Genomic DNA, 16,275 nt, shown 5'->3' on the forward strand with positions numbered 1-16,275 from the left:
GGCAAGCATAACCTTGATACCAAGATAAGATAATTATGGGAAAATTATAGGCAATCTCACTCATGAATATAGATGCAAAAATCCTAAACAAAATATTAGCATACCAAATCCAGCAATGTATAAAAAAGACAAAGTTACAAACAAACCAAATAATAAAAGAAAAAAATTAAAAAACAAAAAATGAAGATAAACACACACACAAATAAAAATAAAGAAGACCAAGCTGGGAGTATTCCAGGAATTTAAGGTGAGTCTAATATTAGAAAATCTACTAAAGTAATTTATCTCATAAGTGGATTAAAGGATTAGAAAATTTTTTACTGTGATCAAGTAAAAAAATTTTAAAGAAAGTTAAAAAAACTATCCATTATTAGAAATGAAAAACAAAGAACAAAACTACTCTTTGAAAACAGAGAATAAAAGGGAAATTCCTTACCTCAAAGTATCCTCAAAAAACCTACAGAAAATATCATAGTCAATGGTATAATGCATGAAAGATTCCCTTTAAAATTAGGGGCAAAACAACAATGCCTGGTGTCATCACTCTACTCAGCCTTGTGCTGGAGGGACCAGCCAAAGTCATAAGACGGATGGAAAATAAAGATTAGAAGGAAACAGAACCATAAACTGGAAACCCCCCCACCCCAAATCTGAGACAGTTAGTACCCCCCAAAGAAACTATAGACCAATTTCTCTTATAAATATAGATGCAGAAATTATACATAACCTGTTAGCCAGTCAAATCAAGCAGGATATTAAATAAATAAACAAGTATGGCCAAATAGGATTATTCCAAGAATAGAAGACTGCGTCAGTCAACATTTGGGAATTTGTCAACATTTGACAACACAAGTCATAATAATAAAGAGTTTGTCAACATGTATTAAAAGAAAAATCCCACAGGATTATATAAATAGAAACCAAAAAGGCTTTTGATACAATTTGGCATCTGCTTCTAATACAATTCTATGTAAAATGGGAACGGAAAGCAACTCCTCCAACACTAGACTATTTACCAAAACCAGCATCGACATCCTTCTAAAAGGTGAAATGCTCAACTCATTTTCATTTCCAATAAGATCAGTAACCCAGACAGATGCCTGTATCACTGCTGTTACTAATATTGTTTTGGAAATTTTAGTTTATACAATAAGACAAAAAATAAATTAAAAAGTATACCAATAACCATAAATGGAGAATGTTCTATATTTTTTAAAAAGTGGGGAGAGGAGGAGACTGCATTCTCCAAACATGTCAAAGAATGGCTGTGGAAAAGTTCCGGATTACAGGAAGCGGAACAGACATGATGATTAAATGCATTGCCTGGCTCCCCGGACTCGAGGCTGGATCCTGGATGGGAATGCTAGAGAGGACTTCACCAGGTCAGCTGGCAAACTGGAACGTAGGGGGTAGATTAGAGAACACTATTGGTGTAGATTTCTAAGGTTGATAACTACTGTAGGTATCTAAGAGAACATCCTTATTCTTTGGAAATACACACTGGAGTATTTGGGGATAATTTACTCTCAAAAGATCTCGAAAAAAATTATGCATATACACACACACTCAGAGCAAATGATAGAATAAATGGGATAAAATGTTAACAGTTGGGTATATGGATGTTCTTTGTACTATTTTTATTTCTGCAACTTTTTCTAAATTTGAAATTGTTTCAAAATAAAAAGTAAAATTAAAGTATGCCGATGGGAAAAGAGACATAATTCCCTTTATTTACAGATAATATTGTTTAGATCTAGAAAAACCTGAGAGGCTCTAGTTAAAAAAAAAAAAAAACAATCCAGGATTAATAAGAAGATTTGGCTGTATACAAGATAAAGACATAAAAATCAATCTCTTTTTTTCTATTCCAACAACAATCAGTTAGAAGAGGAAATGGAGAAAAATATTCCATCCCCAATAGGGCCAAAACACATAAAATATCTGGAAATAAAATTTAACAAGAAAGGTATAAGAAAATAATAAAATCATATCAAAAGACACAGAACAAGCCGTGAACCAATGGAGAACAACACTGCTTCCCAAGACAGAATGACTTCCCATAATAAAAATATAAATCCTTTTCAAAAGTTTATAGATTACATGCATTTCCAGTGGATTATTATTTTTTCTGGAACTTAATAAAATGATCTTAAAATTCATATAAATGTCTGAGAATATCCAAGAACAATTACAGAAAAGATCAGGGATGGAGGATTTGCCTTATCAGAAATCAAAATGTGCTCTAAAGCTACTCAAGTCATGTGGTGGGTGTTGGTGTGACACAGACAAACAGATAAGTGCGACAGCCTGGGGTCCAGAAACATCCCAGATTTTACTATCATAGCATGAATGTGGCATATTAGTTCACAGAGAAAAAAAATTTATTCAACAAATGGTGCTAACATAATTGGGTATCTACTTAGGAGATGCCCCCATCAGAAACAAAAATACATTCCAGTCATATAAAAAATTTAAACATAAAGCTGAAACAAACAAAACGCTAGAAGAGCTTTTCTTATTTTCTTTCTTATGAAATAATCCAGTAAAAAGTCAGATAAGGGAAATATCTTTAAGCAAGATAAGAAATCCAGAAGCCATAAACGAAAAAATTAGAAATATTTGATTATATAAACATTTGACATTTCTGAATGGCAAAGACACGGTAAATAAATGAGAATAATAAACAAAGAGCTCTCACCACTCAATCTATACTGCTCAATATGTAGGAAGATTTCACAGAGGAGGAAGTTTTCTAAACAGATAAAAAGATATTCAACTCCCCAAGTCATCAGGGGAATGCAAATAAAAGCAAGCCAGTACTAATTTTCATCTATCAGATGGGCCAGATCATGGGAGATACCGTCCTCGGGGCTAGCTGGCGTGTTGGAAAGTGGCTGCTCTCACACATGGTTGGTAGGAATGCAAATGACAGCAACATTTCTAGGCAAACAATCTTGCCCCAAATCGTCAATATCTATTTAAAAATAAATATACACTTTGAACCAGCAATTCCATTTTGGGGCACATGTCCTAGAGCAATAAAGGCATCCATATGAAAGAGATACATATTGCTGTACTATTTGTAATCGCAAAACCTGTAAACAGGCTGCATGTCTGTCAATAATGGGACTATGGAATAAATCGCAGTGCATCCATACTATGGCCCGCTAGGGTGCTATCAAAAGGAATGAGTACAGTGTGTATCTACTGACATGGAGGGAACCCTTGACGTGTTTTAAGAGACTACATTTCTAATGAAGTACATTTGCCCATATACAGCAGGATCTTTACGTTGGTTATCTCAATAGGTTAGGGGCAGATAGTTAATCTTATGTGTCCTTTCTTTGTTTTACTAGTTACAAGGAGCATGTTTTGTGAGGGGGGAGGGGTTTGGGGGGAGTAATTAAAATAAAAATTTGGGACATGTTCAAGTATAGTGCAAGTGGTTATCACCATCATTACTATTACATTCGCTGCTCCTCACAAACCGGTGACCTTAATGGCTCAGGGTGGCTCAATTCCCCAACAGGCTGTGACCAGCGTGGGGGCCACTCCCCAGGGCACCCCTGCTGGGGTCGAACCTGAGGCCGAAGGGCTTGCAGCTCTGGCAGTCACTGAGGGAAGCCCTGGCTTGGGCCCTGGCTTGTCCTGTGAAGAGCATGCCAGGAAGGCACTCTCGTTCTGCTCCGAACCACCCCTCAGGCTGCTGAGTGGGGGCCCTGGGGGAGGGGGGCTGGTCCCAAGAGGCACACTCTGAGGGCCCCCCAGCGGCTAATGCCCAGCTGTCTTTGGCTTCTCAACCACAAGAGGGAGCCCAAGAGCAGGAACTGCGAGACCCTGGGAAACAAGTTAAACAAAAGCCCTAGCTCCTTTCCCTCTTCTGCTCTATGTCGGCCTGTGTCTGTCTGTCTGTCTGTCTGAAAGGGCCCCTGAGCTCCCTTGTGTGTGGAGGTCATGGTGGGCTGCTAACCTCAGGAGGAAAGTTGGTGGACAGCAATTTTAGGCCAGAGTGGGCCTAAAGGAATTCAGGCAACGGCCCAATAAAAACCAGGCAACGGAGTGATAAAATGTGGTCATTTTGATGTGGGTTTATGCGGATGAGGGAAAGTGAGAGGAAAGGACAGTGGACAGGAGGTGGTGCACCGTGTGGCCCTGAAACACGAAATCAGAGAAAATGAACTTTTTGAACAGCAGAGAGATTATAGTCAGACACGAGGAAGAACTGTCAGAACCATCACGCCCAGGCTCGGAGAATGTAGTCTGGAATCCGTTAGGAAGAAAATGCCAAGCTGTATGTGTGTGTGCGTTGGGTATTGGTTTTGGGGGAGGGGTGGTCATAGCCAGCTAGAGCAATGAGTGCAGAGGAGAATTCCAGTGTGCAGCAATGCCCTTTTACCCAAAGGGGCCCTATTTCCCAGCCACATACTGAGCAAGCCTGATTCTGTCCACTCTCGCTGCTGGTTACTAGCAATCACAGGGAGTGGGGGTGCCTTCCTGCCGCCCGTCTCCTCTGCCGGAGATTCAGCTGAGTTCTCAACCAGCAGGGGTCAGGCCCGGGGGAGCTGCTGCACAGCTCCTGGGGGAGTTCTTAGCAAGCCTGGCGGGACTTGTCCAAGGACACGCTGGCCTCCAGGGCCTCTCCTTTCCCACAGTGCCCAGGGAAGCCTGGAACTCCTCTGTGGAGACTCTCTTCAGAGCTGATGGACACTCTTTTTTGAAAGCTTTTTCCTGTAAGAGTTTGGCAGCAGCCTCAGATGTTAGGAACCAAGTCTGGTGGACAAGGTGAGTGCTTGCTCCAAGGCTCCAATAAGGACTGATGTGAATCACAGAAAACAGGAGTTGGAAGATGCTCTGCAGCAGCTGTTCTCAAAGCGTGGTCCCCAGCCCAGCAGCAGTGGCAGCCTCGCCTGGAACTTGTTAGAAATTCAAATTCTTGGGCCTCTGATCTGTGGAATCAGAACTTTGGGTTGGGGTCCCAAGGATCCCTCCAGGGGATTCTGATGCATGCTCAATTTTGAGAACCAGGGCTCTGGTGACATCTGTCTAGAATATTCCAGGCCGGTGGATATCAGATATCCAGACTCTTCTTTAATGCTTGTACAACCTTGTGTGAGTGTGATTGTGTGTGAGTGTGATTGTGTGTGGGTGTCCTTTTGTGAGATCAGGCCTGTGGGTATGGATGTTTAACGACCCAGGGGAGTCAATTTTACCCTCTACAAATCATGGGGATAGCCTTTTCTGGGTCACATCCCTGGAAAATCAGATGAAAGTGTGGAACCTACCCCCAGAAAAACGCACAGGCACATGAATCCATACCTTCAAAGGTTTGCATACAATTTCAAGGGCTTTAGTCCCCGGGCTAAGAACCTCCGATCTACACAAAATTCTTTCCCCAAATATTTTTCCATTTGAGAAGTATGGACACAGACGCAGTAATTGGCTGTATGATTCAATGGGGACAGAAGGTGGCGCTGTAGAGACAGAACTGTGGGAATTTGCACCATCAACTCTAGAACAAGGAGAGGGGCGTGGGACAGTGGAAAGCGGGGCATAGAGGTGCCTTCTCCACCTCCTGAATTTATGAGACCATAAACTACTGATTCCTTTCCTTCCCTCTGCAAGCCCAGGGTTCTCTGGGTGTCTCCATCACCCAGTTATTCTGTTCTGCCAGAGTCACAGATGCATGCAACATTCACAGAACCGTAGGGCTGGGGATCTATCTCTAGTTTCCTAGTCCACCCCACTCTTCAGCTGGGAAAATGGATGTCGGCATAGGTACCTCCTCTCCATACACACTGGGTCCCCCCTAGACAGACAGGCGTGGTGGGGAGTGTGGTGGAGATGGGTGAGGGCACAGAGGTGGCACCAACTGTTTCAGCAGGCGTATTAGCATTTCTGCATTCCAGGCAGACCTATGGCTAGCTGTTCTCAAGAGGAAATAATAATAATACATTTATCTGATTTGATTCTCATAACAACCCTGATATCATTTAATGATGGAAACTGGGATTTACGACCCTAGATAGATGGCTTTCAAACTTCAGGGAGCATCAGATCACCAGAGGGCTTGTAAAAACAGATTCTGGGCCCCACCCCCAGAGGTTTGGATTCTGTCAGTCTGGGGTAGAGCCCAACAATCTTTATTTCTAACAAGTTCCGAGGTGGTGCAGGTCTGCTGATCTAGAATTGACAGGTAGCTAGTGTAAGAGGTGGGATGAAGCTGGGATTAAAATTCAAGAAGAGTTTAGACAAGACAAGACCATCTGGCCCCGGTGCACACATGCATAGCTGCTCCAACACACTTCCTCCCAGAGCATCCCTGACACCAGAGGACCAAACTTGGTCCAGATGAACTTGGAATGTGTTTTCCAGAAATGAGTCGGTCTGATTTCTCTACTACAGTTAGCTCCAGTTTTGCCAGGTCCATATTTAGTCACGCTAACACGTTCCTTCATTTGTCTCCCTCAGTTATCCACCCTTCCTTTGTACAAACTGAGCACCTACCACGGTCTGGGTTCAGTAAAAGTGCAGCGTGGGGCCCTGGGAGCTCAGGATTAATAAACACCATCCAGGTCCAACAGGAGGGCACAGGGTGTGGCAGGAAGGGGACATGGAGGAGACACATGTTCAGGTAGTAACCAAATGCCTTGACGGCTGCTGCCAACAGACAGTATACAAAGCGGAGAGCAGGGACAGGCTCACTACCCAGAAAGCTGGGAGAGGCTTCCAGGAGAAGGTGACTCTCTGCTAGCCCTGGGGATGAGTCACAGGGAGGGGATGGAGAAGGGTGGTAGAGGAGGCAGAGGGACAAGTATGTGCAAAGGCCGGGAGACATCCAATGGCAGCTCCATGCAGAGACAGTGTGGGTTTCTAGGTGGGGAAGGAAGCACGATGAGAAGGAAGAGTGGAAAGGTATGCAGGAACCCTGATGGAATGTGGGCCCTGTAAGGTGAAGGCGCTGGGCAGGGCCCTAAGTGAGTTCGAAGCAGGGGAGTGAAGGGGTCAGGGCTGCCTGGTTGCAGAGTGGAGGATGGGAGGGCACCAGGCTGCGGGCCCAGAGGCCATGGCCGTAATAAGGTGGTGGTGGGGTGTGAGATTGCTGACAGGACATGGGCACTGACAGACTGGAGTCCAGAAGGGAGAAGTCAAGGGTGGCCCCCAGATTTCCAGTTTGGGGATGAGGTGCACCCCCCAGGGTGGGATGGAATGGGAGACTGAGGGGTGGAACTGGGGGTAGGCAGAGTGATCTCGTCCCTTTGCAGGTCTCCTTATGCCTCAAGAATCCCCAACCCCAGGACTCAAAATACTGCCAGTGTCTGCCATGTTCCTCCAGTTCCCCAGGGGCACATCCCACTTCGTTTTGTGAGGCCCACGGTACTTCCCACCCACGCTGCTGTTTCCCAGACTGAGATATTCCAAAGGCCTCTGAAAATCATCAAGCTCTGGAGAAAAGTGGGCTGGCATTGATTGCCACCCCCTCCTCTCCCTTTTACAAGAAGACCCCTGAGGACAGCAGGTGGGAGAGTCCCGCCTGGTGAGGAAGTCAGACCCAGCCGTTCAACTGCTGAAGAAGAGTAGCAATAGCCCGAATCCCCACCCTGGTCCATTGATGGTAGAAGCAGGTTTCCCAAAGCCCAGAGTGGGGCCCCCACTGAGAAGGCAGGAAGGGGAAACCTCAGAGGGCAGGGGAGACAGCTGTGGCCGGGGGAGAATGTGGGGTGGGTGACAGGGGATCAGAAAGAACAGGGCAGGCCCGGGGGCCATCCAGGGGCAGGACAATTTAGAAGAAATTCTGCACAGGGGCTGGGGAGCCCTGGGATTCAGCCTTAGTGCCTGGGAAGAGGCAGAAGTCTTACCTTGACTTGGTCCAGCACCACCAGGGGCCCGTTGACGCTGCAGACAGTCCTGTAGGCTGCAGGAGGGGCGGGGGTGGGTGAGGGTCTCACACCCAGACACCCAGACACACACACACACACACACACACACACAGAGGCATCCTCTGCCTTCCCCCTCTAGGCACCACCCCCACCTCCTTCCCAGCCTAGGCCATCAGGGTCATTAGCTGTGACAGGGCCAGCCACCATTGCTGTAAGGGTCATGCCCCTGCCCGCAGGGCCCCCGCTGCCTCGGACACCTGCAGGAGGCTGGGGGAGGGCCAGGGCAAGGGCAGAGGCCCCTCAGAGTCCTCCCCTCCCCCATCCATGCAGAGGCCTCTCTTATCCCTGAGGCGGCTTTCTCATCCCTCTGGCCTCAGCCCCACCTTACCCACTCCCTCCTCTCTGACCCAGAACGTTTTCCAAAAGTTTCTGGCTCCCAGCTATGGCCGAGAACTGTCCTCCCCTGCTCCTTCCCAGGACCACACTTCTCTCCATCGCCCCACACTGATGGAGCACTGTGTGCATGGGGAGCTATGGTGTGTGTGTTGGGGGGTGCAGGCAGTGGTGAGAAAAACCAGCCGGGGTGCCTGCTCCAACCGTGCTCTGCTCTGCCTGGGAGGCTCCCACACTCCCTGGGCTCAGTGGGTACCCATGGTGGAGGGGAGATCAATAAGGAAGGAGGAAGAAGCAGAATGTCCCACAGTCCTAGTGGCTGGAGAGACCTACAACAGGAAAACGAGCTCCACTCACAGGGAACATTTGGGTTAGACATCAAGAAACACTTCCTAACTCCAGTGTGGGGGACCGCAACAGAAGGCGCCATGGACTGGCAGACAGGAAGCCTATTTTGTTTCCACTAGGGGCTAGCTGAGGGACCCTGGGGTGTCCCTCACCCACAACCCTGGGTCCTTGTGAAGTGCTAATGTGACAACTGAGATGAAGGAACTTGGCAAGGCAGGGTGGGCAGGGCTGTCTGTGAAGTTGCTTGGTCACTCACAGGCTGGAAGGACCTCCGAGTCCAACCCTCCTTCTACAGGCAAGGAGAACAGGGCCCGGCACGGTGAAAAGCCTGGCCGAGCGCCACACTGCACACTTGGGGCAGGACAGGGGCCAGGATACCACCTTGTGCTTCCCTTCAGACCACATGGGCTCCCAGCCACTTACCCTGGTCCTTCCAAGCAAGCCTGGCTCCAAGCCTCTCCACGCCAAGGGAAATCAAAGGCCCCTAGCTCACGCCCTCTGCAGTTGAGGGGGAACACTCTTTATTTTTGTCCGATTTAAGTTCCTTTCCCCGAAACTTGGGCTAGGAAGACCTACCGGGCAAGGCGATCCTTGCATGGATATTTGCAAGGTTCTTCCAAGCTTAAGGCCTGTAGGGAAACTCAGGAACGGGAGGAGGGCACAAGAAGATAAGTTCTTCTTGGGCTTAGGCTGGAGCAGGGGAACTCCCTCACCTTTCTGCCTTCAAACTATAGGCCCGTGTGCACCTGCGTCACCCTCTTCTTTCTCCTTCCTCGTGGGTTCCCACGGACGCGGTGTCCCACCTTCCGGCCTTAGAGCTGACAGCTCCCTGGGGTGAAGAGTCAGCACCTTCCTCTCTCTGTGGTCTTCCCAGCAAAGAAGCTCTGGCATCTCCAATCTTAAAAGCCACTCCCTCAGCCCTTGTCCTTCTCCAATGGAGGGATGCCCGATTTCTTTCCTCCCTTTCACATCCCTGCTTCTCGAAAGCACGTCTCCATTGCTGTCTTCCCTTCCCACCTTCCATCCACACCCCACCCTCTCCAGTCTGGCTTCTCTCTAGGCCACCTCTGGCCTGCGCATTGCTGAATCCAAAGGGACTAGAGCCGGAGGCGCTGTCTCCCTCAGCTCCTGGGAGGCCCTGGCTCTGGGTGCACCACTCTACCCCCTACCCCCGGCCTCGGCGGCTCCTCAGCCTATTTTGAGGCCCCTAGGATAACGGAGGGCCCAGAGCTGAGACCTGGCTCTTGACTTCTCACTCTCCTGCCCCTGGATGAGCTGCTTCCCTTCCTTCCCTCCTCCCTCCCTCTCTTTAAGTATATTTATCAGATCCTTCTAGGCACCAAGCTAGGCAAATAAAGGTAGCAAATAAAACGTGGAGCCAAAGTTTAAACGAGGGGATAAGGAGGAAACAATTTAACTACAAACTGCAGTAGGTGCTATGAAGGGAAAGAACAGGGTGGATGAGTGAGAACGGGCGGGAGGACCAGACTGGGTGGCCAGGGAGGAAGCACCTTGCAAGGAGGGCCTCTTCAAGGTCAGTTGGAGTCACCCAGCCAGCCCCCAGAGAGCTGGGCAAAGGGCATCTCTGGCAGAGGTGAGGAGGCCCAAGGGTGAGAAAGCACTTGGCGCCTTTGGGGGACAGTAAGAAGGGCAGTGCGGCTGGTGTGCAGAGGCTCGCTCTGGGGCGCAGGAGAACACTCAGCCCAATGAGACATGCGGGCAGGGATGTCTGCGATGTTCACGGCTGAATCCCACCTCTAAGGATGATGCCGGCATAGGGTAGTGTGAAAGATGACAGGAGTGGAGCCATATTAAAAGAGAGCTGGAGCAGCCGTTCCAGAGGGATTGCCTTGCACGTCTTGTTTTCTTTATCTTCCAAACTGGACCAAACCACTGACATTCCAAGAAGTCAATAAGGACAAGAATATCCTGTTTGTAAGGACTGATAAAACTAGACTTTGCTAATGACCAAATCGCTAACCAACCTATGAAGTACAAACAGCCTGACCTCATCTAGCGCCGCTGAACTCTTCTGTAATACAACTCACCTCATCCTCCCTTTTCCCCATAAAAACCCTAAGCCCCTCTCCTGTAATGGACACACGGTTTTGATTTCTACCTCAATCTGTGTCTTCCAAATTGCAATTCTAATTGCCCAAATAAATATCTGCTGTTCAAATTGTAGTGATTTTTTCCTCTGTCGACAATAGACACTCAGTGAATATTTATTGGATGAATTATGGACAGGGTCCGCCTGGTCCCACCAGCTCATTCCCCTATGTCCCACATCAGGAGCCATGCGTGACCCCCACCTTCCCAGCCCCAAACCAAATGAGTGTCCTTTCTCCCGTCTGAGAGCTTGCTCTCCTGGTTCCTGCCACTCCTGTGAAGACAGAGGGTGGAAAGGATGAGAGAGAGAATGCTCAGGGCTAAGGGGGGTGGTGGGCATAGGCAGACCCCAGTGAGGGAGGGCAGGGGACATCACCCTCTCCACCAAGAAGAAAAATCACTAAGCAGCCACGCACCCCTGCGCACGTGGCATTTTGATCAAATTCTCTGGATTTCTAGACCCTTGTGGGGCAGAGCGGAGCATGTGAGCCCAGCGGAGGGAGGATGGGGAAGCGGGAGGAGGTGCTGGATCGCAAGAACGCGAATGAGCATGGGTGGAGAGCGCCGCATTTTAAAAAGCCCCGGGAAGAGCTGGCATCTTGCTGACCCTGGAGGGAAAATACCAGACCAGCCAAAAGGGCTGAGATGGCAGAAGAAAGACGCAGGGTGGGTGGGCGTCTAGGGAGGTGGGGGAGGGGGAGGGGAGGGGCCCCGAGGTCCCGAAAGCCCCGGGGAATCATCTCCAATTCCGCCTCCGCCTCCGGAGACAAGTCTTTCAACTTCCTCCCTTCGTTCACAGCCAGCTGCCCCCACTTCACAGCTTCTGCCACGTGAAAACCTCATTAACCCAACAGCCAACAACTCTACATTCGTGGGCGGGGGGCGCCCCAGGAGTCGGGGGAGTGATGATAGTGGTGGGCACAAAGAGGGGAGCAGACCCGCTGCCCCCTCACCCACCTTCCCAAGGAGGAGGGCCTGGTCTGGGGGGAGCATAGGGGCGGGGGGCAAAGTGCTTGCCTGCAGCAGAGCCAGGCCCCCCCTGGCTGCCAGCTTCTCAATTCCATGCCTCCCCCAGCCCAAGCCACACCGGGACCGGCATGAGGTCTCTAAGTCACCCGTCTGGTCTCATCTCACCACCATTATCTATAAGCCACCTTCCCAGGCTTCCAGCAAGCAGGGTGCCTGGCTCTAGGGGGCTTTGTAAATAGGTGCTAGATGAATACATCACTCCATGGTCTGGACCCTTCACTGTGGATAATCCATGCACGTGGCCAGTTAGGTCCACCTCAGGCTATTCATCCCTTCAAGGCCTCGCCCTTGACTGACTGCTGCAGCCCAACAGGGTCCTCTTCCCTCTGAAGTCCCACAGCGCTACAGGCTGGCACCTGAGAGGGCATCCTGCTCTCCAGCTGCTCTGTACCTTGAGGCGGATTGTGTCTCTCCCAGAGACACTAGGGCTCTGTGTCTCCCTGTCAGACTAGAGCATATCTTTTCCTGGAGGCTCTCTGGTTTGGACACAGTGAACTCGGCGGTTGAGCCACAAAGGTGTCCTTGACTGGAAGCCAGGCCTTTGTTTGTGCCCAGCCCCAACTCTGATTGTGCCCATTGCGTGGAGTGGCAAACCAAGGCCCAGGAAGTCGGCTGGTTTCTCCTAGGGCATACCACAAATCAGGACAGTATCCTGGGCACTCAAGGTTGAGGGCCACTACCCCAGCCCTGGGACGCGCCCTTCCATCCTGGAGATGTGAAGGGTTGGAGGGGTTGTGCTGGAGGCAGTGGCTGGACCGGAAGACATCTGAGGGGCGCTCCCTCAGTGGGCCTTCCTGAGACTTTGCAGACACTCCCTCCAGCTGCTCTGTCCCCCCCCACCCCATTGTCCTGGCTGACACTTCGGGTTGCACTTTGGGCAGCAGGCGGGTGGAGCCCCTCCCTGCCCCCATCTCCCCACCGCCTTCCCTGTCAAAGGCTCAGCAGGGCTCCGAGCAGCCCACTAATTAGGGCCGGGCCAGCCACACCTGCAGCGTCCTGGGAGAGGGCTGAGCCAGGCGCACCCAGGCGTGAGGCCAGGGTGGGGGCAAGCCAGGGCAGCAGGTCCCGCACCTCCTCCCTGATCCCCGCTGGAGGGATTAGGGGAGGGAGGGCAAGGGCTGGAAGCCGAGATGCTTAGAATCAGCCCAAGACCTTGCTGGGTGGAAGTCTCGCAGTGTAATCCCCCTCGCCTTTCAGTTGAGGAAACCGAGGCACTCGAGCTCCTGGGCGAGCTGACAAGGCTGCCAGCCTGTCCGTCCTAGCCTTGGCTCATGCTGTGCAACGCCCCCCCCCCCCGCCCCTCACCCTAGCATCGTCTGACCAAATAAAGCTCCATGCCGCCTTCTCTCCGTGGGGAGCAACTCTAGCTCCAAGGGAGGCAGGGGGTCCCTTCTCTCCCAGGGTGGACATTGTTGGGGTCCCCTCCCCAGCCTGATTCCACCCAAGCCCCTCCTTTTGGGCCCATTCCTTCCCTCAGCCACTGTAGTGAAATCACCTTTACTGCCTCAGGCCTGTTCAGTTCGCCTCCTCCTCCAGGAAGGAAACTTCCTAGACTCACACCCACCTATGGCTGAGCGAGCCCCTTGGTCCTCTGGTCCCCCAGCTCCCCGCCACCAAGGCTCTTTCAGTCTCTACCGCGCAGAGTCCCCAGGGAGGAGGCCAGGCTGGGGGAAGAGGGCAGAGAGGGACTCAGGAGTCCTGCCTCAGCATGCTGGGTGCAGTAGCTCTGGGGGGTCTCCAAGCCCTCCCTAGTCCACAGCCCACTGTGCCCCCGCAGGGAGAAAACTGCCCAGGGCCCTGAGGAGAGAGCTGTAGGTGCAGAGGTGCACGGAGGAATCCAGCCCGCCCCTGGGTGAGAGTGTGTCCAGGCTGGGCTGGGGCGGGTCCCTCGGTGGACCCTGTGAGGATGCTGGTGTGCAGCAGAATCGAGGGCAGTGGTCTTTATCACTGCAGTGACATCTTTAACACAGGCATTGAGCAAAGCCCCGTGGTGGGGCTCCCCTGCTCTGCCTCTTGTCTGTGGGTCAGCTGTTGGTGTGAACACACTTGCCTGGGTGGGGGCCACATGGAGCAACACACATGCAAACGTCGGGCACTGCCACCCATGCTTCCAGCCAGGGTCTAACCCCCAGGGTGTGTCCCTTGTGCCAGGGCTTGTTGACTCTAAACAAGGGCCTGGCTGGGACGGAGCTGGAGAGAGGGAACAGTCAGCCCCCACAGTAGACCCAGCTCTCAGCTGCCCTCTCAGGTCACTCCCCTCCCCCACTGGACTGCAAGGAACTGCAGAGGGAGGGAGGGGTAGCTGGGCTAGGCCAACTTCTCCCCACACACAACCTGTTCAGAGCCTCTGGCCCTGCTTAGCTGGTGCCGGCCAGGCCAGTTTACTCCAGTGAGCTGGGCTGTCTGAGAATTCGAGAATTCACCAGGCCAGGGAGGGTGACCTTGGACAAGGAGAGATGGGGGGACTCCCTCTGGTCCGGGGGCCTTACTGGTCTCTCTATCCCAGACATCTGGACTTGGCCCACCCCTGCAGGACTGGCACTCGAGCCACACCGGGGGATGGCCCCTGCGAAGCCTGTGAGGGTACACTCCAGCCCCCATGGGCACAGGCACTCTCACACCTGGGTGCCAGGCTCTCGCTCTGCCCCCAGCTGTACCCACACAGACGTGTGATATCACCCGACCACACACTCACCCATGTTCTCCTCAGGAGTGTGCACACTCACACACGTGCACACACACACTTACCCTCATGCTGAGCACACAAGCATGCACACACACACACACATTTCCTACCTCTGATCACACACACACTCCCGCTGTCACATACATATTCACACATATCCTCGCCCAAGTGAAGGTGGGAGCACCCACTCACCAAGGCACATGTCTTCCTCTGGTTATATACACAGGACATGCGCCCACTGACGCGACACACACAGTGTCACATGCTTCCCCATCCTGAGAACATGCACGTACTCTGCATTGCCGCACACATTCCCCAAGAACACTTGGTCATGCATTTCCTCATGCTGAGTGTTCTGGTGCACACACACACATAGCCCAAACACACACATTCTCACAGGAGCGTGTACACACACACACACACACACACACAGGGGCAGTTGGGAGCTCTCTGGCCTTGGGGTCTTAGTGCAGGATCAGGGTGATGGCAGGGAGTTTCCGTGGTGACTCCCCTGCCCTTTCCTCTGGGGTAGCCTGGGCTGGGGATCCCCGTCCCTCCACCTGCAGAGATGGCCCCTTTTCCAGGCAGCCCGCTGCATCACTCCACTGGATCCAGAGCCCCCTAGGTCTCCCCAAGTCTCAGGTCCTCTTCTTTCCCTGAGGCTAAGAAGCAAGACCTGGGGACCCAAGCAGCTCATCCCACCCTCACGCTCTGGGGGGGTTGTACTCACTGACACGGGGACGGGTGATGTAGTTTCGAGTGACCGCCTGCATGTGCTCGCGGGCTGCGCCCAGGTCACAGCTCCTGCTGGGGAGCCCACCAGGCCTACTGTCTACCTTCGTGGCCATGGTGAGGTGTCCGGCTGGGAGCCGAGTGCCTGAGCCTGCTGGTAGCAGGTCCAACACCTCAGGCTCAGCTGGAACTAGAGAGAGCTGACCAGCCAAACCCGTGGCCACCCCTCCCCTCCCCTCCGCCCCCGAGTTGACTGTAAACAGGGAAAGCCGTGCTCTGGCTCTGGAGCTCTTCCAGATCTGGGAGCTGCCCTAGGCCACCTGGGAGCAGGAGGGTGGGGGAGGGAGGGGCAGAGGGGCGAGGCTGGCTTCTCTGACCTCTGCTCCTGGCTGTCCCTCCACCTGCAACCTGCAGCCACTGTGTACTCAGTTCTTCCTCCTGGAACCTCAGGTGCTCTCCCAGCCCTGCGCACCTCAACACTCGTCCTGCTCTCCCCCCACACACCCAGGTTCTGGCAGGCTGCCCTCTCCTCAGGTCTTCTCCTCATTGTCCCCCAAGCTGCCCTCACGCTGCACCCCTCTCCTGGCCATACCTGGGTACTTCTTCCCCTGCACAATTCCATCATCATCTTTTTTTGAACATCTGTAGAGGGTTATTCTTGGGCCAGCTTCAGCGCCACCTCCTACAGGAAGCCTTACCTGAACCCTACAGCACCCTGGATTCACCACACATCTGGTCTCTTTCCTATGTCTGGTCCCCTTTTGGAGAGTTCTCTTTTGTTCCTGCCACTCAGCTCTGAGCCCCCACAAGCTGAGCCTGTGTGTCCTCCATCAGACTTGGGTTCCTTCAGCCTTTCTGTCTCACAATATTGAGAGCTCCCTAAGAACCAGGACAGGTCTCTGTTCATCTGATCTTAGGACCCTGTCTCGGCTTCTTATATTTCACCTCCAGGATCCGTGCTGCAGGCCTGCCCTGACATTTTCAGCCCAGGGCAGAAAGTACAAAGGAAGGAACCCTCTCTGAGCTGTGAGGCTAGAGGATGTGTCCGTTGCCCTAGGGCAGCAGTGTGGTACAGGTCTGCCGGGCAAGGTGGGTGGACAC

At 51.9% G+C, this 16,275-nt stretch overlaps 1 protein-coding gene across 1 annotated transcript in view; it reads right to left on the minus strand.

The window, feature by feature from the left end:
• ATP6V1B1 (ATPase H+ transporting V1 subunit B1) overlaps nucleotides 1-15,414 on the minus strand; it is a 28,843-nt gene extending 13,429 nt beyond the window's left edge. The window contains exons 1-2 of the mRNA XM_070573824.1: nucleotides 15,173-15,414; nucleotides 7,857-7,912 (exon numbers count right to left, since the gene is read on the minus strand). Coding sequence (XP_070429925.1) covers nucleotides 7,857-7,912; nucleotides 15,173-15,290 — 174 coding nt within the window. The 5' untranslated portion in view covers nucleotides 15,291-15,414. The remainder of the gene's footprint in view (nucleotides 1-7,856; nucleotides 7,913-15,172) is intronic.
• Nucleotides 15,415-16,275: the final 861 nt, after the last annotated feature.

The sequence above is a fragment of the Equus przewalskii genome, chromosome 14 (assembly GCF_037783145.1).
Source record: "Equus przewalskii isolate Varuska chromosome 14, EquPr2, whole genome shotgun sequence".
Lineage (NCBI taxonomy): Eukaryota > Metazoa > Chordata > Mammalia > Perissodactyla > Equidae > Equus > Equus przewalskii.